Here is a 22,303-nt window from a genome sequence, read left to right on the forward strand (position 1 = left end):
GCTGGGGAGCGCAAGTAGGGCAGCGCCTGCTCCAGGGCGAGTGGGGCCCGACGCTGCGTACCCAGACATCGAATTTCAGAGAACTTAGGGCCATCTGGGAAGCGCTTCACAGATCCAAGGATATTCTAAAGAAGAGACACATAAAAGTCTTCTCTGATAATGTGACCGCCGTTTCGCTTATTCGCCACCAGGGGGGCACCAGAAACGTTCATCTGCTGAAACTAACAGCCCGGATCTTCAGATGGGCCGAGGCCACAGTACAATCCCTGACAGCGGTCCACCTCAAGGGGTCCCAGAACCAGACAGCCGACTTCCTCAGTCGAAGACGCCTGGACCCCGGAGAATGGTCGCTGAATCAAGAGGAGTTCCGTCATATTGCAGAAACCTGGGGCAGTCCACAGGTGGACTTGTTCGCGACCAGAAAAAACTCAAAATGCCCCGCCTTCTTTTCCCTAGATCCGAAGGACAGGGCCGAGGGGTTAGACGCCTTTTCCCAGAGTTGGGACTTCAGTCTGGCATACGCCTTTCCCCCCCATACCCCTGATCCCGAGGGTTCTTCAGAAGGTCCAGCAGAGCAACATCACACTGATCCTAATTGCTCCACACTGGGAAAAAAAGGGCATGGTTTCCGGTACTCCTAAAACTCGCCATCACGGAACCAATCCGCCTTCCATCCAGGATGGATCTTCTAACGCAGGGCCCAGTTCTGTGCCCCAACTTAGAGAGACTGAACCTCGCGGTCTGGATATTGAGGAACAGACGCTACTAAGTCAAGGTCTGTCCTCTAGGGTCATCGCGACGTTACGCCAGTCCCGTAAACCCGTGACCTCTGCTATCTATAATAAAATCTGGAAAAGATTCTCCTCCTGGAGGGGGTTGGAAGTCTCCAATCTCGACACTTCTGTGGCGGAGATTTTGGATTTCCTCCAGGAGGGTCTAGACAAAAACCTGAGGCCGGCAACCCTGAAGGTGCAGGTGTCAGCACTCTCGGCCATCCTAGATCAGCCCCTAGCGGAGCATAGACTAATCCGCAGGTTTATGAAAGCAGCAGAGAGAATGAGGCCAGTTAACCGCAGTATGGTCCCCCCATGGGATCTAAACTTAGTCCTCCAAAACCTGGGCAAACCCCCCTTTGAGCCTATCGAGCAGATACCAATTAGGTTCCTCACGTTCAAAACCGTGTTCTTAGTAGCTATCACAACGGCAAGGCGTGTGAGCGAGCTTAAGGCCCTATCTTGTAAAACACCCTACCTATTAATCCAGGACGATAGGGTCATACTAAAAACAGACCCCTTCTTTCTCCCAAAGGTAGCCTCAAAATTCCATAGACAGCAAGAAATTGTTCTCCCATCCTTCTGTCAAAATCCCCAAGGCGATAGGGAAAGAGACTACCATAGCCTGGATGTAAGGAGGGCCATTTTATGCTACCTAGAACAGACCTCATCTTTCAGGAAGGCTGATTGTCTTTTTGTCCAATTCCAGGGGCCGGGCAGAGGAAGAGCGGCTTCTAGAAGATCCATTAGCCGCTGGATAAAATCCACCATCCAGCAGGCCTACTCTTCCGGCAACAGTTCTATCCCTGAAGGACTCAAGGCCCATTCAACCAGGGCAGTCTCCTGCTCCTGGGCAGAGAGGGCCATGGCCACGCCAGAACAAATCTGTAAGGCAGCCACATGGTCCAACCTGCATACCTTCACAAAACACTACAGGCTGAATACGGACCTCTCCTCCGATCTCTCTTTCGGGAGAAAGGTCCTGCAAGCAGTGGTCCCTCCCTAAGAGTTAATTTGGTATACTCCATGTCTGCCGTCAGGATGGCGCTGGGAAAAGGGAGTGAATTTCTTACCGAAAATTCCTTTTTCCCGAGCCATCCTGACGGCACGTATTTCCCTCCCAAAAATTCACACGGTGGTACCTACGCCTGTGCGGGCGCAAACCAGTAGCCCAGAGGCTCCTATGTTGGACAGTTTTGTTTTATGCGGTAAATTTGTGCATAATTTCTTTGGTTAATCCGGGTAAGTTACCCTCTTATTGTTTACTTTCAAAAGAACTAACCATGTTAATTTTGTCTCGGAGCAATAAAATCTTCCTTGGTTAACCACGACATGTCCATGTAAGTAATTTAGAAGACACTGGTGAATGGGAGGCAGGAGGAGCCTTTTGAAGTCTCTTGCTTCCTGTCCCTACAAGGTCAAGGTGCAACCTCCATGTCTGCCGTCAGGATGGCTCGGGAAAAAGGAATTTTCGGTAAGAAATTCACTCCCTTTTTGACATTTATTGCTGTAGAGAAGGTGCATTTTTGCCCATTGTATGACACATTTTACAATTGCAATAAAAAGTAAGTGAACTCTTTTGGACTTGGGTTTCTGCATTGATTACTAATAAAATGTGGCCTGTTTATCTCAGTCACAATTATTGTTAGCTAATAAGACCTAAACAGTTGGACCATTCATGTCCTTTATTAAGTACACTGAGTAAACATCCACAATGCCTGAAAAAGATAAGTGAACCCATTGTTATGGGAACAATATCATATTCCAGAAGATTTCACCAGTCTGCTCCAAATTGGTTACAATGAGACGTTTCATGCATGAAAATGTATTTGAGTCTGACTTCATCTTAGTCATTCTCTAATACACTTCTGGTTTATTCATATCATAACGGTACAGATATAGTTGGACATTGACGCATCAATACACATGCACGCCCCCAACATCATAACAACTCATGATTGGCTTAGTATGTAATGACTCTATAATTAACATATGTTAATGGCCCAGGTGTATGCCGCTACCAAACACTTCACCTCTAACCAGATGAGAACAAACCACACTGGGGCTGCATTCACACGAACGTATATCGGCTCGGTTTTCACACCGAGCCTATATACGTTGTCCTCGTATGCAGGGAAAGGAGGATGGAAGAGCCAGGAGCAGGAACTGAGCTCCCGCCCCCTCTCTGCCTCCTCTCCACCCCTCTGCACTATTTGCAATGGGGAGAGGTGTGCCGGGGGCGGGGCTAAGGTCCCAGAATTAGCACCTCCCCCCGCCCCGCCTCTCCTCATTGCAAATAGCGCAGAGGGGCGGAGAGGAGGCAGAGAGGGGGCGGGAGCTCACTGGTTCTTCCATCCACCCCCCCCCCTGCACACGAGGACAACGTATATCGGCTCGGGCCTGAAAACCGAGCCAATATACGTTCGTGGGAATGCACCCTTATACTGAGTTCATTATCCAAGTAGCTTTTCCTTATCAGTGGTGGGGGCCCCAGAGCACTCTCCTAGATAAGTTTCCTGCAAGAAAGCTGTCTTGGAGTGAAGAACGTATTCTGGTAGATATATGTGTTTGCCTAGGCTGATTTAAGAAGCACATTTATTATTACTATAAAACTATGAATTTGATAACCTGTAGATCTTCCTTTAGCAGCAATCCCCTCCACCAAATGTTTCCTACAGCTTCAAATAAGATTTGTTTAATGTTGAGGCTTGTATGCACAGCCCTCTTGATGTCAGGCCTCACCATCTCTGTAATTTCAGGATTCTTATTTGGCCATTATAAAATACTGATCTTCACTTTGAACCATTTCTTAGTTGGGTAAGGCAGGTTTCCCGACTGTCAGGTTTTACTGTGCCTCCCGCGTGGCAGTGAAACTGATACTAGAACTAATTCTATAGTTGTCCAACCTTGGATTGAGGTCTTTAGCATTGCCTTTTAGCCTTTCCCAGCTTCATGCATCTCTATAACGCATCTTCTGAAAGTTGTGTTCATCGAGGCATGGTCCACACTAACCAATTTTTCTTGAGAAGAACAGATTTTTTTTTTTCACTAACCAGGCTTTATTTGCCTTTACTAATTGGGGCAAAGCACCTGTGAAAGCCACATTTCCAATCTCATTTCCTTAATTGAAACATTGTTTTCCAATGAACTAATGAACTTGTGGAGAAGTATATGACATTGAGGTTCACTTAGAGTTTCTCTCTACAATGTGGATGTTTACTCAATGTGTTCAGTAAAAGACATAAATGGTTCAATAGTTCATTAGTTTAGTTAGATTGTGTTTGTTTATATTTGGAAAATTGTCAGATCACATTTTGTTAGTAATCAGTTCAGAAATCTAGATGATTTCAAAGGGTTCTCTTAATTTTTCCTGCAGCTGTGTACGAGGGTCCTTCAACTGTATGTTGGTGCACACACTGTAAAGCACACAAACCTGCTCCCATACATGTATAAAAAATGTCCTTTTATTAAGGTGAAAAAAATAATTGAATCTTTGTGAAGCATGAAATAGATAGCAGTTAGAGAGTACTTTTGTCTCATTCCTCAGATTAAGGCCTCATGTCCACGGGGAAAATCAGGCCCGCTATGGATTCTCTATGGAGAATCTGTAGCGGGTCCCTCCTGCCCCGCGGACATGAGGGCTGAAAATAACAATTACTCATCTCTCCGCACGCTCTGGATCTTCCCTTCTTCGCGGCTGGATCTTCTCTCCATCGCGCCAGGTCTTCTTTCTTCGGCCAGGCGAATGTGCTCGGATCCGCGTGCAGGAAAAATGCTGCGGATTTTAAATCCGAATTTGCCCGTGGACATGAGGCCTTAGGGGGTTACACAAGTAGAGTTACGGCTTACGTGTAATGTTTTGCACACTCTGCAGGCTCTGTGTTGCACTTTTCCCGGTCTTGCCTTCTCTCACTGGCTCAAAGAGATTTTTCAGAATTCCTCAAAGCTCTTCGCAGTCCAGAGGCACAGCCATTACTGACTCTCTGCAATGATTTCATCCAGAGGATGCAAGAGGCTGAGGTGGGTGTTGAGTAACTAAGGAAAAATTCTAGAGCTTTGCTTCCATGTTCCATAATTGTATCGGGGAAGTGTGTATGTCTCTTAGTTATTAGGACGGTTGTTCTCCTAGTATTCTCTCTATTTTATTTGGTACGATTGGAATGTTTATCTGCAAAAAACTGCTGTTGTTTCCATACAATATTATCAGCTGATTACCGTTGACACATTGCAGTGTAACAAAAATGAACATCTCCATGAAAAACATTTAACACGACTCTCTGAACCTGGAGAAACAAAGATGGCCGCCCCGCTTCACTGCCTACCTGATGCCCAATGAACATTTGTATGCATCATTAGTCTAAGGCACTACACCTGCAATGATTGGCCAGCATTGCCCACGTGAGCAGCACTGGCCAGTCAAGAGTAGCATGTAGTGTCTTAGACTACCGATACTCTACCAGTGCACAGTGTGCATCAGGTAGTCAGTGAGGACCTGCAGCTATCTTTGTTTCTCAAGGCTTGAGGGTCGCTTTAAATTTCCCTGGTAAGCCTCTCTTCACATTGCACTTGGGGCATTAGTTCAGCATACAGTGCCATCAAATGTATAGCCGAGACGTACGTCTTATACTATACATCTAAATTGGCTTCCACTGGAAAAAAATGTATACAGTGGGTGGTCCTGGTGTATACTTTTCAATACAGTCAAAAAATAAAAAGTATACCAACCAAACATATGTCGTAAAGACATTCTTTTGACATACATTTGGATAGTCCTAATCTATGGACATGTCGGCATGTGCATGAAAGGTACTTCCAAACCTATGCACCAAGTACAGAGCCGTACATGTTCAGTCTGAACCTCTGTCAGAAACAATTGTTTTGTTATTAAAGCTGTGTTATTAGGTGCACGGGCTATCTAGGGGCAGCTTGTTATTAGGTGCACGGGCTACCTAGGGGCAGCTTGTTATTAGGTGCACGGGCTACCTAGGGGCAGCTTGTTATTGGGTGCACGGGCTACCTAGGGGCAGCTTGTTATTGGGTGCACGGGCTACCTAGGGGCAGCGTGTTATTGGGTGCACGGGCTACCTAGGGGCAGCGTGTTATTGGGTGCACGGGCTACCTAGGGGCAGCTTGGTATTGGGTGCACGGGCTACCTAGGGGCAGCTTGGTATTGGGTGCACGGGCTACCTAGGGGCAGCTTGGTATTGGGTGCACGGGCTACCTAGGGGGGCAGCGTGGTATTGGGTGCACGGGCTACGTAGGGGGGCAGCGTGGTATTGGGTGCACGGGCTACCTAGGGGGGCAGCGTGGTATTGGGTGCACGGGCTACCTAGGGGGGCAGCGTGGTATTGGGTGCACGGGCTACCTAGGGGGGCAGCGTGGTATTGGGTGCACGGGCTACCTAGGGGGGCAGCGTGGTATTGGGTGCACGGGCTACCTAGGGGGGCAGCGTGGTATTGGGTGCACGGGCTACCTAGGGGGGCAGCGTGGTATTGGGTGCACGGGCTACCTAGGGGGGCAGCGTGGTATTGGGTGCACGGGCTACCTAGGGGGGCAGCGTGGTATTGGGTGCACGGGCTACCTAGGGGCGCAGCGTGGTATTGGGTGCACGGGCTACCTAGGGGGGCAGCTTTTCTGAACAACTCTGGCATATGTATGTGGTTGTAAGTTAAAAACAACCCTTATAAATCTAGAACTGTTAAAAAAAAAAAAAAGAAAAAATAGACCACGAATATGTGCCTGAAAATCAAAGGAAGATGGAATGAGAAGTACCTCTTTATGTGGTGGGAGGTCCTAGCTTTTATGTAATGAAGTTAGAAATAATCCAAATCTTAAATCAAATTTTCAACTAGATATAAAACAGTCATTAAATATGTGTCATGGAGATGCCTTTCCTGTTACTTTGTCAACAACTGCGATCAGCCTGGTGACAATTTTCTCCAGCTTCCCTGAATAGCAAATCCAGCTAGTTATACCGTGACACATCAATGCTGCTGTATTACTATATACACTAAATAATCACTGCATTACGAACAGTAGGCTCATAACAGCTTGTGATTAGTAAAGTGGTACCATGTAATGGCCACGTCAGAATCTGCTCTCAGATAATGTGCTGACCGCTCCTTTATGCAGCAGAAGGCAACATTTGGCAGCAATGGGTAAACATGGTGATCTAAGTGACTTTGACCGCTGGCACATTGTGGTGCCAGTATCTCTGAAACAGTCACACTGGTTGGCTTGATACCACAGTGTGTAGCAGGACTGGTGGAACCATGGACAGACTTCTGATGGAAGATCACACAGCGGCATGTCACGTGTGGTTGATTCCAGAGGCAAGCGTTGGGTGGCATGTCTGGTATCTCAACAACGATGTGCCACAGTGGATCAATTAAACTAGAAAAACAACAGCAGGGAAGATAGACACATTTTCACAATGACCATGCAGCGTGCATCGATTGGCGTTCAGTAACCGATGACCAACAAGGGTGACTCTGATGACTCTGCGTCATCACCAACAACGCCTTGCCTAGGAAAGACGTCAATGGACCTTGGACACCTGGCAGCAGGTTGTGTGGAATGATGAGTCCAGTTTCCGGCTGAACTATATGGACTGCTGAGTCTGTATCTGGCATAAACTGCATGCCAGCATTCACCGTTTGGGTTCAAGCCGATGGTTGTGATGTCTTAGTCTGGGGAGTATTTTCCTTGCTTGTTCTAGGACTGTTGGTTATCACAGCACAATCCTTGAATGGTGACCTCTCTAGGGACCTGTTAGCTGAATATCTTCACCCATATCTTCAGGTAGTCTTTCCCGACCATAATGCCATCTTTTAACAGACAACACTCCATGTCATCCCCATGGATCACTAGGGAGTCATTAGAGGAACACAGCAATGAATTCTCCACACTGCCTTGGCCCCCAAACTTACCGGACTGTAACCCCATTGAACGTGTTTGGGATATGCTAGAAAGGACTGCGAGATCTGCAAAATGTTCACCAACTGATAGAGCTGCTGCAGCAGGCATGGGTCGAGTCGGGTATAAGGGGGGTTCACCATGTTGTGGAATCTGTTTCCCGACACCTGAAAGTCGCGATCGCCCAAAAAGGTGGAACAACCCACTGTTGAGTTGGTGTTCCTAATGCAGTGACCGTTCAGTGTATAAGTACTGGTGTGAGTTTTTGTGCTTTTGACCACAGCATAGTGTAATATGAAGCTAAAGTTTTAAAAAAATTAAAATAAAAAAATAGAACAGGAATAAATAATTTATCTTCCTATCATTGTCATTATTTATTCACTGCTTGAAGGTCCTTATGGTGTCTCCACCTTATTTTGAGAATGACTGACTTATAAATACGGTTTGTCTTCCAGACCATAACTATGGACAAAAAAGCAGAAGAAGTACAGAGCTTCTATCAACAAATTGCACTTTACTACCCTGGTGAGAAAATATCCAATTTATCCAGTGCCTAATGCGCTCTCATGAATTTAGACTATAAGACAAATGTATTAACCCCTTAATTATGTAATGGACTGGCCTATATGAAGCCTCTAAGATGTACAGTAGCGTCATGGTGTTCATGTAAAATGTGATTGTTCCCAGTAAAAGAAACCAAGTAATCTTGTAGATATGATACCTTTTAATGGCTAACAAACATACATGATGTTACAGCAAGCTTTCCAACCTCTCCGGATTCTTCCTCAGATGTTCATGTAGGCACAGCAGCTGAGCTCCCCCTGTAAGTTATATGTGCGCCAAAACCAGAGTTATTGGAAAATACAAAAACAAGCCCTCATACCGCTTGTTAATGGAAAAACAAAAAGTAAAATTTATGGCTCTCTGAATTGGGGTGATTGCAAAAACAAAAATATTCTTGGAGACCTTAATGACTAAACGGTTAATGCAATTATGCCAACTTCATTCAGTATCCTCTAGTTCAGTATCAAAGCTAAGACTTCCAACCACAGAGGTACTTTTCATTCCATCTTCCTTTTGATTTTCAATTACACGTTAGTACGCACACAAACGGTCCGGTGTTTATACCCGGATTCATCAGGGTTGTTCTTCACTTACACAATCACATACATAACTTAGAATTGTTTAAAAAAAATACGCTGCCCATAGTTAGACAGTATTCACGATCGCCGTATTTATCAAGTCCCTTTGCCAAAAAAAATGTAAAATTCGATATTCAAGTTGTGACGCGATTTACTTTGGTTTTACTCCACATTTCTTATGTCGGGGAATATAGTACAAATTGCTCCATAATTACACACTATATTAGTAAATATGCCTGAATGTGTTACTGCTCAAGTACAAGCCATATAAAACAAGATTATTACACCTTCATCCAAAAGCAGTCTATATGTGAAGCACATTCACTAAACATAAAGAAGGGTCATATATTACTTAGGTTACATGTTAAATTCTTAACTTTAAACTTCCTATTGTCACTTTTGCAAAAATGGCAAACAGTACTGAATAGAACAAGAAGCCAATATAGAGCAGTGCATTATTGTGGTAGTTATAGTACAATAACAATGCACTAAATGTAATATAATGTATCTAGTAGGAGTCGTACAAGAAGTTATCTATCGCTCTACGGCCGGCTGCAGACGGGCGGAAATTCCGCGGCGGGATTTTCGCCGCTGGAAGCCTGCATAGGATTGTGTTAACAAACGTAATCCTATGCAGACGGACGCGGTTTGTCCGCACAAAATCTCGCACGGCAAACAAACTGCGGCACGTTCTATTTCTGAAACGTCACTCACCCGCCGCCGGCTCCGGTCACATGAAAGATCCGGAGCTGCAGAGTGCGGGTGAGTACGCGCTGCTCTCTGCAGGAGCTCGGGTCGGGTCCCGCTGCGAGAATTTTCGCTGCCGGATCCGACCCGGCCGTCTGCAGGCGGCCTACGTCTTACGATCTGTACATCAATAGTTCTAGTACGTACATTAACGAACAGCTCAGTATATTATGACATGTTTCAGTTGGGAATGTTCACACTGTAAGGGCTCATTCACACAACTGTGTGCAAATAAAGCTACATGGGTCATGCAGCGGTTTACCGGTCCCTGTGAGTCGGCAGAGACCGCGTATGGCTCCATGTTTTTCTGAAACAGAACTCCAGATTCTCTACTTTCCTGCACAAAGTCATAGAGGTAAATTAGACAAAACAGGGACTGCGTGAAAAAGTTCATCACATGTCCTATTCTTGTCTGTATCATGGCCGAGAGGACATGCAAATGCATGCTAATGAGTGGGCAGTCTGTGTGACAGGTGCCCATGTGGTGTCCGATGCAAGTTGCATCCAAGCTCTTCAGGTGCAATTTGGGTACATGGAAAGTGGGCACCTAACCCAATTATGACTTTTTTTCAGTAAGCTCTAGAGAGCCCTCTATTGGTGGCTGCAGGCACTGCTAATTCTATCATTTAAAGGGTTTTCCTGAGATTTATAAAAGGGGGCAGGGACCTGCATAAAAGAGGAAGAAAAAACAGTATTCACCATTTAAAAGTTCCACTGCTCCAGTGTCATCACAGTCTCGGAAGTTCTTGCCATGGTCACATGCCATTCATTATTCACGTTACTGCTGCAGCCAATCGCACTAGCTTCAGCAGTCACCTGTGCATGAACAGCATGTAAGCGCTGTGGTCAATCAGTGATTGGCTGGGAGCTGTCTAATAGAAAAATAGAGCCATGTTCACTATGAAGATGTATTATGAAATGAATCATGCTTTAGACCTATTTGCATCTGAAAACAGCTAGGTCCACTTTACCATTATATGATTGGTCAATGTTTAGTCTGTCAGAGTGGATGAATACAGTAACACACTGGAGCACGCGTTCACATTTACCATCTGAATAAAATTGCACAACTGTTAATTATACTAACCACATAAAAATGCAAGGTTCTTAGCACACATTGTGATCAAAACATGTGAGCTCATCTAGCACGGTCAGGCGAACCTTATTGGGTTCCTAACATCTGAAAGACACTTCTTTTTAGTCCAAAGGCATCCAAATGAATAGGAAAGTAGGATACCTGGCTATATACTCTACAGAAGCACGTGGGACAGATGGGTGAATGGAATGCCCGGCAGAAGTGTAGGCAGCCAATCCACCAAAGCACATGCAGCAAAAAACCAACGACCTCCAACAAATAACATGTGAAGGTGCATGTAAGCTGAATACAGTAACGGAAATACGTTTCAGCGCTTATACATTTAAAGGGGTTTTGGCATTAAAACGAAACCCGTTCTCCTAAAATAACAAATGAGGGTATACTTGCCTCTCCTGGGGCCTCAGGACGCAACTGACAGCCAGCGCTGGCAACTTCCGGGTAGACGGGCCGGGTGGAAGTATGTGACTGCTGTAGCCAATCGAAGATCACAGCGCCAACATCGGCGCTCCTGGTATCAGCACTTATGTACTGGCTCTCACAATGCCAGGTGTTTATGGACGTGATTGGCCACAGTGGCCACTTGCTTCTGCCTAGCTCATCTACCAAAAGGTCACGGCCAGTGCATCCCGGGGCCCCAGGAAAGGCGAGTATACCCTTTTTGTTATTTATGCTGTAGGCATTTATCTCCTCACTAATTGTGGTGCTTGCAGTATAACAGTACCACTGATACCAGTCAGTGACTAGTGTTATATATACACTAGTCCAGATGGTTGTACTGGTTTCTATGTCTCAGTGTGCATAAGCCATTGTGGTGGAGTCGGAGTGAGGGCAGCTCCAGCGTTCTGTATAAAGTATATATACACCTTATATATTTAGTGAGTCTCTATAGTTATTTTTTTTCTGCTGCTACAGCATATCTGTGTTTTTGTTTTTTTATTAATTATTTTTTTAGGTGAAATTTTATATGTGATTTATAAATGTTTTCTTTTAAGCGTATCTATTCAGGGTTGTTGCTTTTAGCAAATCTATTGGTTGTAGTGCTGTGTGGACATGTCCTTAGTTATATGACTACCAGTGATGTGCGTTTTCATGAATATCCATGTAATATTGCCTGATTGAGGATATATAGCCGCTTTAGATCATAAAGTTGGATCCCATAAGATGCCCAGAGCTGAGGACCGTGGTCATTTCTCATTACACGCGCTTCATCTTGGCTTGATTAATAAAGAACCTAAAATTATCTAGCGAGTGCCACAGCAGTTCTTTCAACTTTGTGATATATTTACACTTCTACCGATGCAGATCACCACTGGGGAAAAGGGTCATGGGTGTTACTGACACAGTCTGCTGTGTGCTCAATAAGCAAGGAGGAAGTTCAAGCAGCTCAGAAATGGGAAAACCACTTTATTAAACGGGCCTAATCATAGAGGAAAAACCGCATAAGACATAATGGTCCTTTTGAAAAAAGTTTGGTACCGTGTTAGGCCCAATGTCCATGGGTGATGTTATTTATTGAATCTGCGTGGTTCTCCCGCACCTCTAAGGCCCAATGTCCAGGGGCGAATTTTATTTGCGAAATCTGCGTGGATTTGAGCCGTGGAAATCCACACGGATTCGCTGCCCATACAAATGAATGGCGCTTCCGCGAATGATTTTAGGTCCGGGGATTTGATTTTATGGTATTTATTCACTATGCACGCGGATCTAAAATCGCAGCATGCTCCATGTTCATTGCAGATTCCGCTCCATTAAAGTCCATGGGAGTCGCGGATCCGCAAATACATTTAAATGCATTTGCGGATCACACGCATGGATTTGAAGCCTGGTGGGTGGGGAAAAGGGGTTTTCTGAAAAACATCTGTCGGACGTTTTTTTTTTCCATTAATTTCCGCGCGGAATTCGCAATTCAAATCCGCATACATCCACGTACACCAGGGCTGAAAAAACACACAAACCGCGACCACCCGCAGTTATAAAAAAATAGTTTTTAACACGATCTGCAGTGCACCTGCTGCGGATCTGAAACTTAGAACCGCAGCGGGTGTACTGCGTGCCGTGGACATGAGGCCTAACTGCCCATAGAAAAACATTGGGCATCTGCACTTCATTTAAGTCCTGCGTATTTGATTTTAAATGATTTGCGGATGCCATGCGTGGATAATGAATCATAGCATGCTCCATTTTACTGCAGATCTGGCTCCATTCATCTCTATGGGAGCTTAGAATCCGCAGTGCATCTGCAAATACATTTAAATCTGCCTCGGATTTAAAGGTTAGAAGCAATTAGGGAGGTGGGGAAAAGACCAGGAGGTGGGGTTGCGGATTCTTTTCTGCGCAGATGAACCGCAGTGCATCCGCATAGAAACAATCCAGGATCTCCCGCAAGGAAAAAGAAATCCATTTTAGGATGACCCGCAGTGCATCCGCTGCGGAAATCCGCATGAAATATTGGCACATGCCATGGAAATGAGGCCCTAGCCAGTAGAGCAAAATGTGATTGTTGTCAGCAGGAGAAACCAAGCAATCTTGATACCTTTTAAAGCTGCTGACCTGATGATCTCCTAATTCAGGGATCATAAAACCTTCACATCTATGTTTGTATTTCTGCTGTAGTATTCTTTTATGTGCAAATTAATCACATCCATGTCTGTGCCTTGTCATAAGTATGTGTGTATAAATATGCATGCCACTTCATTATGCCTTGATGAAGGACCCTGTGAGGTTCGAAAGCTCACATTAACATCATGTATTTTTGTTAGCCATAGCTACAAGATTACTTAGTTTCTCTTGCTGGGAACAATCACATATTCTGGTCCTTTGTGTTTTGAGTGAAGCTCTTGACCATGGCACCTCCTGTGTGCAGCATCCAGTCAAGCGGTGCCGGTCTTTTCTGATTTCTGAAGAATATAGCTGCCTCAGATCCCAAGTATTGTTTGTACTTCTTCTTTTCTAGATCACATGTCAGATGAAAAGGTCTGGTTGTTGGATAATATTGAGAAGCTGGTGATGACACGACTCTATAAATCTGTATTTTGCCTGGATAGCTCACAGGATGAACAGAAGGATCTATCCCTTCAAAAGCGCATCAAGTAAGTGGTCTGTATTTTGGATGTCAACCTGTGGTAAATGTAGGATTACTGCTTTTTCCTCGGAAGCCGGAGCTGGTAGGTATTGATCTTATTTTGTTCTGCTTGAAACCATGATGAGCCCAACGGATGGTGAAATGAGTGATCTATCTACAAAGATCTTTGTGAAAGATTGAGCGGGTAAGCAGAGGGATTGCGAAGCTCCTTATGGTTCTGCAGTTATCTGTGGACCTAAGAGTATTTGACAAAAATCATTGATAATCGATCAATAATTCATTATGTGAAACTAACTAAAGATTTCTATGTCGGTTCACGTCATGTGCTTTATGCCTCTTTCCGGTTTCAGTATTGTTATCACCCTTTGTGTTATAGGTCGTTGAGTTGGGTCACACCAAAGATGCTTCAACTTCCACTAGAAGAAGATGGTCAAAAAGAGGCAACTTGGATCTCTTGTGCTGTAACTGGTAAGAAGAAATCCTGTTTGTTTTCAGGATCCCACATGTGGTATGAAATTATAATTATTAATGGAGAAAAATGACATGGGACTAGCTTATTGTATAAGATATTGTGGAATAGGTGTGACTGGGGGATTTTCTAAACCTCACATATTTAAGTGAATAATTCAGTACTGTACACTCTGCTTTAGATATATCGGGACTAGTATAAGGGAAAGGTGGAGCAGTTGCCCATAGAAACCTCTTAAACCTCTACCTGTCAAATTTTCAGAAGCACTTTGAAAAATGAAAATAGCACCTGATAGAGTACTTTGAAAAGTTGCTCCACATTTGCTCTCTACTATGCTAATAAGGAAGATGGAACAATACCTCTGCAGCGTCACCTATTGGATGGCAGCATTCCTTCAAATCAATATCCAACTTTTTAACAAGTCTGTAAATCAATGATTGGGAATAGGAAACCAAGCCAGAAAACCAGACAGACAGCTGTTTCGGGGTGTTTGCCACTCATCAGTGTGCAGTAGGCTTCTGGCTTGGCTGGTGAGAGCCCTGTAACGTGGGTCAAGAGGGGTATCGTCTTTCCTTAAGGAGAGCACCCAAAAAGTGTGTGAAGACACCTAGGGGGTGAGTGGGTCGGGGAATGGCATCGTCTCTCCCCAAGGAGAGCACCCAGAAGGGGTGTGAGAAGACCTATACGGCCATACATGCTCCTCTGGGTAATTTATGCAAAAAAGGAAGATTGAACAATACCTCTGCAGTGCCACCTATTGGATGGCAACATTCCTGTAAAACATAGTCTGTAAAACAATGATGAGGAATAGGAAACCAAGCCAGAAAACCATACACAGACAGCTGTTTCGGGGTGTTTGCCCCTCATCCGTGTACAGTAGGTTTATGGCTTGGCTGGTGAGAGACCCATAATGTGGGTCAAAAGGGTTGTCGTCTACTAGTTATGGTACATTCAACCCTACTCTCATACAGTATAATGAAATACCTAGAGTGGTTTGTCTTGAGTAAAACAATAAAATTATGCAGGGAAAATCCAACCAGCCCGTTCTTTGTTTCCCACAACATTGACGAATGGTTTGGGAGCACCCATGGAAATAAGATTGTTGGCTGCCCACAAAAATCAATAGTCTCCTTTATGTACGTTCAGTCTCGCATAATCCAGAAGTTTCCTGGTCCGTGCAGGCAGTTGCTACAAACAGATGAGGGTCTTGATTTCTACGCCATGAGTTTCCTTTCTGTCTTCCTGTAACATAACTATGGATGGAACTCCTCTGATGTCGAGCATTGGTATTGTATGCCCTACGGGGCCATTTCTTCCTGCAGAAAGACAAAATTGATTGCAACTCTTTTTTTTTTTTAAATAACTTCTCTATGCTTCCATCTACCGCTCTTTCCTGGCCACTGACTGATATCCTAACCTTAGCCGGTTGTCCTCAGTTGAACATATTTCCATTCTGCTATTTCTGAGAAGCGCTGATCGTTGATCCTTTTTTCGTTGCAGCATTGACAGAAATGGATTCCAAGAGAGCCCCCCAAGACAAGCTAACCTATGTGTCTAGAGCCTGTAACTACCTGTACCGATCCATACAAAGCTTTAAGAAAGAGCCAGCCACAGCTGATGATTTACTGTCTTGTCTGATATATAGTACGCTAAAGGCAAACCCACCCCATCTATGGTCAAACCTGCAGTACATCAGCAGGTTCTGTAATCCCAAGAGACTTATGACAGGGGAGTCTGGCTATTATTTTACCAACCTTGTAAGTATATAAACACCACCACAGTATATATTGTGAAAAAGGGGACATTCTTCCATTCCTAGCTCACCACTTATCTTATGCATGCTCCAATATGCAATATGAAAATAATGTAGCATGCTTGTTTATCTGTGCAGGTTAGAGCCTTTATCCCCTTAACAACACATGCCGTTTATTTATGTTATGGAGGTGCAGAGTTTGTATAGAGGGGGATCAGGAGCTAATCCCGCTCCCCACAAAGCGTGTTTCATCAGTCTTTCTTTGACAGCTGGTACCCGCTCATAACACCTGCTCAAATCCATGTTTGCGGTCCTGCAAGGCTCCCTCGCAATGAGATCAGGAAATGCCCGACTGCATTTCTGCAACACGATGTAATGCAATACTATGGTATTACATTATACTCTGAGTGATCAAATGGGGACTAAAAAAATGTAAAAATGAGTTTAAAAAGTTTTATTAATTATTGAAAAAAAATAAAGGGTAATAAAAATTTAACCCCCACCCTTATAATAAAAAAACTATAAACATATTTGATTTTGCTGCATTTGTAAAAGTCCGATCTACCAAAGCATCGCATTATTAATCCCACATGATGAACATCGTCAGAAAAAAAAACAACGCGAGAATTGTGCTTTTCCTGATCACTCCGAGTCCAAGAAAAAAATGTAATAAAAGTGGTTCAAACAGTTGTATTTGCTGTAAAATAGAGCCAATTCTGTTTTTCAGTAAATACAACTGCAAAACCGAGCCTTCACACAACTATGTGGGCGGAAAAATTGAAAAGTTATGGCTGCCGGAGAAGGCAGCAGAAATTTTTATTTTTTTTCCAAAGATGCAGAACAGCAGAAAAACACAATATAAATCTGGTATCGTAGTAATCGTGCGGACTGATGCAATAAAGTTATCATGTCATTTTTGCTACTGTGCCCCTCAAATATGGCATAATTGCGTTTTTCTTCCATTTCACTTTGAAATTTTAAAAAGTATTTGCAGTGCATTAAATAGTACCATTGAAAAAACTCAGCCCGCGAAAAACAAGCCTTCAGATAGCTACGTCGATGGAAAAGTAAAAGTTAGGATTTTTTGAAAGTGGCGATGAGAAATCAAATATCGAAAAAGATAGAAGAGCTGCAGAAAGCCTTATTAACAAAGGAGCAGAACATATAATGGTCCAAAGTCTGATTGTTCCCAGTAAGAGAAACCAAGAAATCTTGTAGAGATTATGCCTTTTAATGGCTAACAAAAATACATGATGTTAATGCCAGCTTTCGGACCTCTCAGGGTCCTTCCTCAGGCATAATGTGGTATAATGGTCCTATGTGTTTTGAGTGAAGCTCTTGACCATGGCACCTCCTGTGTGCAGCATCCAGTCTAGCGGTGCCGGACTTTTCTGATTTCTGAAGAATATAGCTGATCGCAAGCATGGTTTGTACTTCTTGTTTTGTAGATCACACGTCAGATGAAAAGGTCTGGTTGTTGGATAATATTGACAAGCTGGTGATGACACTTGATAAATCTGTATTTTTGCAAAACTTTATTCCCTGTGCTTAATCATAGAATAAAACCAGCATAAGATATAATGATCCAATGAAAAAAGTTTGTTTTGCATTTCCCATTGGGGCTTCTTTCTCAGGGCCTGATTGGCTATGGATTTCATGACAAATGACAGGGCAACAGCTGATAGGTAGTCATGTAATATATGTTCTGATATTTATGTTTCATGGGTTTTTTTTGTATATTTTTTGTCTTCCAGTGTTGTGCGGCTTCTTTCATCGAGACTCTGGAGGCCTCATCTCTTGGCCTCACCCAGGAAGAGTTTAATCGTTTAATGCAGGGCTCAGATGTAACAACTTTTATGTCAAGTAGCGGACTAAATACATTGCAGCAAATAGAGAGGAACAGGGAAGTCCTGGCAGAACTGCAGCAGCGACAGGATATTCTGGTGCAAAGGGCCAAGTGCCTGGAAAAAGAGTTGGAATCCTGGCCTTTGACTGTACAGGGAGAAATTCAGGAAATTATCCGTAGGTTCCCTCTGGACACTAAAGCTGCCACAGCAAGTTGTGTATGATGTATCCCCAGTGACAATTTTTTGCATGATGGAGATGCCTCGGGTTCTACATTGTAAGCTGCTATTCTCCTAGTTCAGCCTGAACTATTGATGAAGGTTTTTTTTCAAAGTACTAATTAAACTGTCTTTACTATGGTATTTATATGACTACTTCCGGTACTAAGATGTTTTATGTAATCGGGGAATCAATTGAGAAGCTTTCCAAATAATTTAGACTATTTCCTTACAGATTGTGGGAACCTGCTAATATTTTAATGATCTTACGGTGGGCAAGAAAATGATAGATAATCCAGCTTATTTTGATGATATATTATATATATAATATAATATATTTTGATGTATTTGCCAAATAAATTCCAAATCTTCTTTTTTTTTTTTATAATGTACATTTCCCTGAATAATCACCTTTGCTCGAAGAGTAGATCTTTGATATGTAGGAATACCACAATTAGGCACTTTCCAGTTCAGGTCTAACTCTTAATATCACAATAAAGTTGTCAATGCTAATATTATATGTCTAAAAGAAGAATAAATTAAAACACAAGGTGAAATCACAGAACTGTTTAAACTTCCATAAGGTTGTTTGTACAACAAACCATGATTTAATAGAAAGGGGGGGTCATTATTACCGTGTTTCCCTGAAAATTTCTCTTATATTAATTTTTGCCCGCAAAAAGGGGCGCTAGGGTTTATTTTCGGGGAATGTCTTATTTTACTTACCCAGCAGGTTTGCTCCAGTTTTTTCACGCTGCTCTCCAGACCCCGACATGGTTCCCGCAGTCCTCAGCCACCCACACAGGATCACTTACTGGTTACGGGATTCATAAATCCCACCTCCACAAAGTGATGGCTGTGGTTAGTTCTTCGAGCAGTGTATTGATTGGCTGAGCTGCGGCACTCGAAGAACCAATCACGCCCATCGTGTTGTGGCGGCGAGGTTTATGACAAAAGGGTTGACTAAGTGGCGGCTCAGTTAATTCATAAATCCCGCCTCCTTAAAGCGATGGCTGTAATTGGTTCTTCGAGCACTGCTCAGCCAATTAATGCGGTGCTTAAAGAACCAATCACAGCCATCGCTTCGAGGAGGCGGGATTTATGAATCCCATAGCCAGAAAGTGATCTTGTGGGAACCTCCCCGAAACTCTGGAAAGCAGCGGGAAGGACCTGGACCACGCCTGCTAGGTCTAGGTAATATATTCCTTTTTTTAATGTAATGTAACTAGGGCTTATATTTCAAGCCTCCCCGAAAAGCCTGAAAAATCAGGTTAGGACTTATTTTTTGGGGTAGGTTTTATTTTCAGGGAAACACAGTATTTTACAATCTTAATTTATATAATTATAAGATTGTGTAACACTAAATGTAAAACATTCAAATAGCTTACATCTGCATTCAGAATACCCAACTGTATGTATTGTGGGCTAATAATTTTTTCAATAAGGTTTAATTAAAAATGTTGCATTATTTGTCTTCAGCAGCTTCTACATATCAGTTTATATAGATAATGCATGGGACAACTATCATCTGAATAATCGCTAAGTCAAGGGAATGCAAACGATCGTCCATCTGTGTAGACGGGGTGATGATCGATCATTCCCTCGCTATTTGTTTCATTTGAGCTCACCTAAAACGTAGTCATTGGTTGATGAAGAGATGTCTGGTGTAAAATCATTGGTTCATACTTGAACTAATTTGCATGGAGATTTCCACTCCCCTTTAAATGATATGTTGGCAAACCGAATGCTAACAAGCGACTACCATGTCTGTGTTATGGTGGTTTCACATCTATGTCTGTCCCTCAGTCTTTGTTTTTCTTTTTTTTGCTCTCCGTTTAGGTTCCGTTTGACTCCGTTCAATTCGCTTTCAGTTTTTCTGAATGGAATAAAAGCGCAGCTTAAAGCTTTATTGTTCCCATCCAAAAAATGGAAAGCAAACGGAAAGCACATTTCTGTTTGTGTTTTCTGCATTAAAGTCAATGACAGGTTAGCAAACTGAAGGGCTTCTGTGTTGAAAAGAACCTTTTTATCAGTACACTGCAAAGCAATATAATAGGTGACCTCAGAGGGGGAGGGGAGAGAAGAGAAGCAATTTAATGGACCCGCGGATGGCAATGATTCCCTATGGGCAAAATCCGCTGCGGATTCCGCAGCGGAAGTCCGTCGCGGAATCCGCAATTCCATTTACCCAGTGGACATGAGGCCTAAGGCCACAGCGGATTTTGCCCATAGGGAATCATTGCCATCTGCGGGTCCATTAAATTGATTTTTGCACCCGCGGATGGCATTTTAAAAGAATTGCGTTTTTCATGCGCGGGAGAAAAAACGCGGCATGCTCCATTTGCCGCGGATCGGCAACATTGCTATCACATTGATAGCAATGTGTGCGGATATCTGCATGCAAAAAAATACCATTTGAAGCAAATCCGCGCGGAATCCGCCGAGGAAATCCGCGGCAGATTCTGCGCGGATTGTATTTTTTGAGTGGACATGAGGCCTTAGGCCTCATGTCCACAGGCAAAAGAAGAATTAAAATCCGCAGCAGGCCTGATTTTCCCGGTGGACATGAGGCCTTAGTATCAACAGGAGATCTATCGGTGAAATTGGACTAATGGCTTAACCCCTTAGTGATGAAGCCTTTTTGCACCTTAATGACCCACTAATTTTTCAGTTTTTTACATCGTCTTATTCCTGAGCCATAACTTTTTAATTTTCCCATCAACATAGCCATATGAGGGATTGTTTTTTGCGGGACAAGTTGTATATTCTAATGGCATCATTTTTGGGTATATATAATGTGACTCTTTTATTAATTTTTTTTCAGGGGTGGTGGGGAAAAAAATTCTGCCACTTGCTATTTGGATTTTATTTTTACAGCGTTCAGTGTAAATAAATAATGTGATAACCTTCTTATATCACCTTCTCTCGGTGAGTGTGATTCTGCCAATACCAAGTTTGCACAGTTTTTTTTTTTTTTCAATGTATAGCTGTTTTTGTACACGAAACACTTTTTTTTTTCTAAAGATTTGCTTTTGTGTTGCCGCGTTCCAAGATCTATAGCATTTTCATTTTTCCATTGAAAAGCTTTCATAGCGCTCCATTAGAGTTTAAAAACAGGCCGTTGTCATACTGATGGTGGCATGTAAAGTGTCAAAACAGCGGTGATCCATGGCTTCTTTGATCCCTACTGTTGGAGCAGATGTTAGTCTGTCATCCAACAGCTGAGCACCCACTCTCCCTCGCATAAGAGACCCGTGCCAGGCTTCTGATGCAGCCCTCGTGAAACAACGGCAAAACAGAATAAAGCCCCTTAACGGACGCCGTCTAAAAGCGTACGGGTAGTCATTAAAGGGTTAAGGAGACTGTCACCATCTTTTTGCACCTCTTTCTGATGGCAGCACAAGGTAGTATCAGTCATGCCGATAACAGTGATATGTCTGTTGTGTGGGTATGTGCAATAGTTTGCTTTATATCAGTGGTAACACATGTATAGAGGACTACTTAAAGGGGTTATCCCACCGTGCGAAATGTATCTATATACTTCTGTATGGCCATTGCAAAGCACTTTGTAATATAATGTGTGCTTTGCAAATACACCATACAGAAGATATATACTTACCTAATCAGTTGCCCGCCCCCCCCCTCCCTATATTTACCTGTCCGTTGTCCTTGGATCTGACTATTCCAACTGTGTCTCTTCATCAAGTAGTCGTGCAGGCGCAGTAGCTCTTGTGGAGGGGGAGGGGGGGGGGTAGTGCTGCACAGTCACTGGTCTCACATTGACTTGTCGCCGGGGGTGTAGTCACATGGGAGGGGGTAACTTATCACATACGGTGTAATCCTGCCTGTGCGGGGAGGGGGTGAGCTGTGTTATCTATATATAGGTGTCACTGTACTTGGGGAGGGAGGGGGGGGGGGGGGCGTGCGTCTCCATTATGATGCTGGTCCTCCAGTCATGTGACCGGCGCCATTGGGAGTGTACATGCTGAGGAAAGAGACAGCAGTGCATCATGGGAACTACCCAGCGGCGCCATCTTTGAAAAATTCTGCAGGCCAGCTTTATAAAGGGAAGAAAAGGAATAAAAAGGTGAGCAAAATATGGATTTTTATGTGTAATGCTCTAGTGTATGATGTTTTTACTCTGCAAGGCATTAATGGGGGAAAAAAATTTCAGTTTGGGTGGTGGGACAACCCTTTTTAAAGTAGTCCTGGAAGGCGGGTGGGTGTGCCTAGCCTGCAGCTCATGAATATACAGAACTAGGT

General features: G+C 43.5%; 1 protein-coding gene across 3 annotated transcripts in view; it reads left to right on the forward strand.

Moving 5' to 3' along the window:
* Positions 1-19,518, forward strand: part of LOC136628110 (rab5 GDP/GTP exchange factor-like) — a 31,400-nt gene extending 11,882 nt beyond the window's left edge. For all 3 annotated transcript variants that reach the window (XM_066603751.1, XM_066603749.1, XM_066603750.1), the window contains exons 4-9: positions 4,648-4,793; positions 8,144-8,213; positions 13,627-13,762; positions 14,132-14,223; positions 15,725-15,981; positions 17,732-19,518. In XM_066603751.1, the coding sequence (XP_066459848.1) occupies positions 4,648-4,793; positions 8,144-8,213; positions 13,627-13,762; positions 14,132-14,223; positions 15,725-15,981; positions 17,732-18,046 (1,016 nt within the window). In that variant the 3' untranslated portion in view covers positions 18,047-19,518. The remainder of the gene's footprint in view (positions 1-4,647; positions 4,794-8,143; positions 8,214-13,626; positions 13,763-14,131; positions 14,224-15,724; positions 15,982-17,731) is intronic.
* Positions 19,519-22,303: the final 2,785 nt, after the last annotated feature.

This window comes from Eleutherodactylus coqui, chromosome 5 (assembly GCF_035609145.1).
Source record: "Eleutherodactylus coqui strain aEleCoq1 chromosome 5, aEleCoq1.hap1, whole genome shotgun sequence".
NCBI classification, from domain to species: Eukaryota; Metazoa; Chordata; class Amphibia; order Anura; family Eleutherodactylidae; genus Eleutherodactylus; species Eleutherodactylus coqui.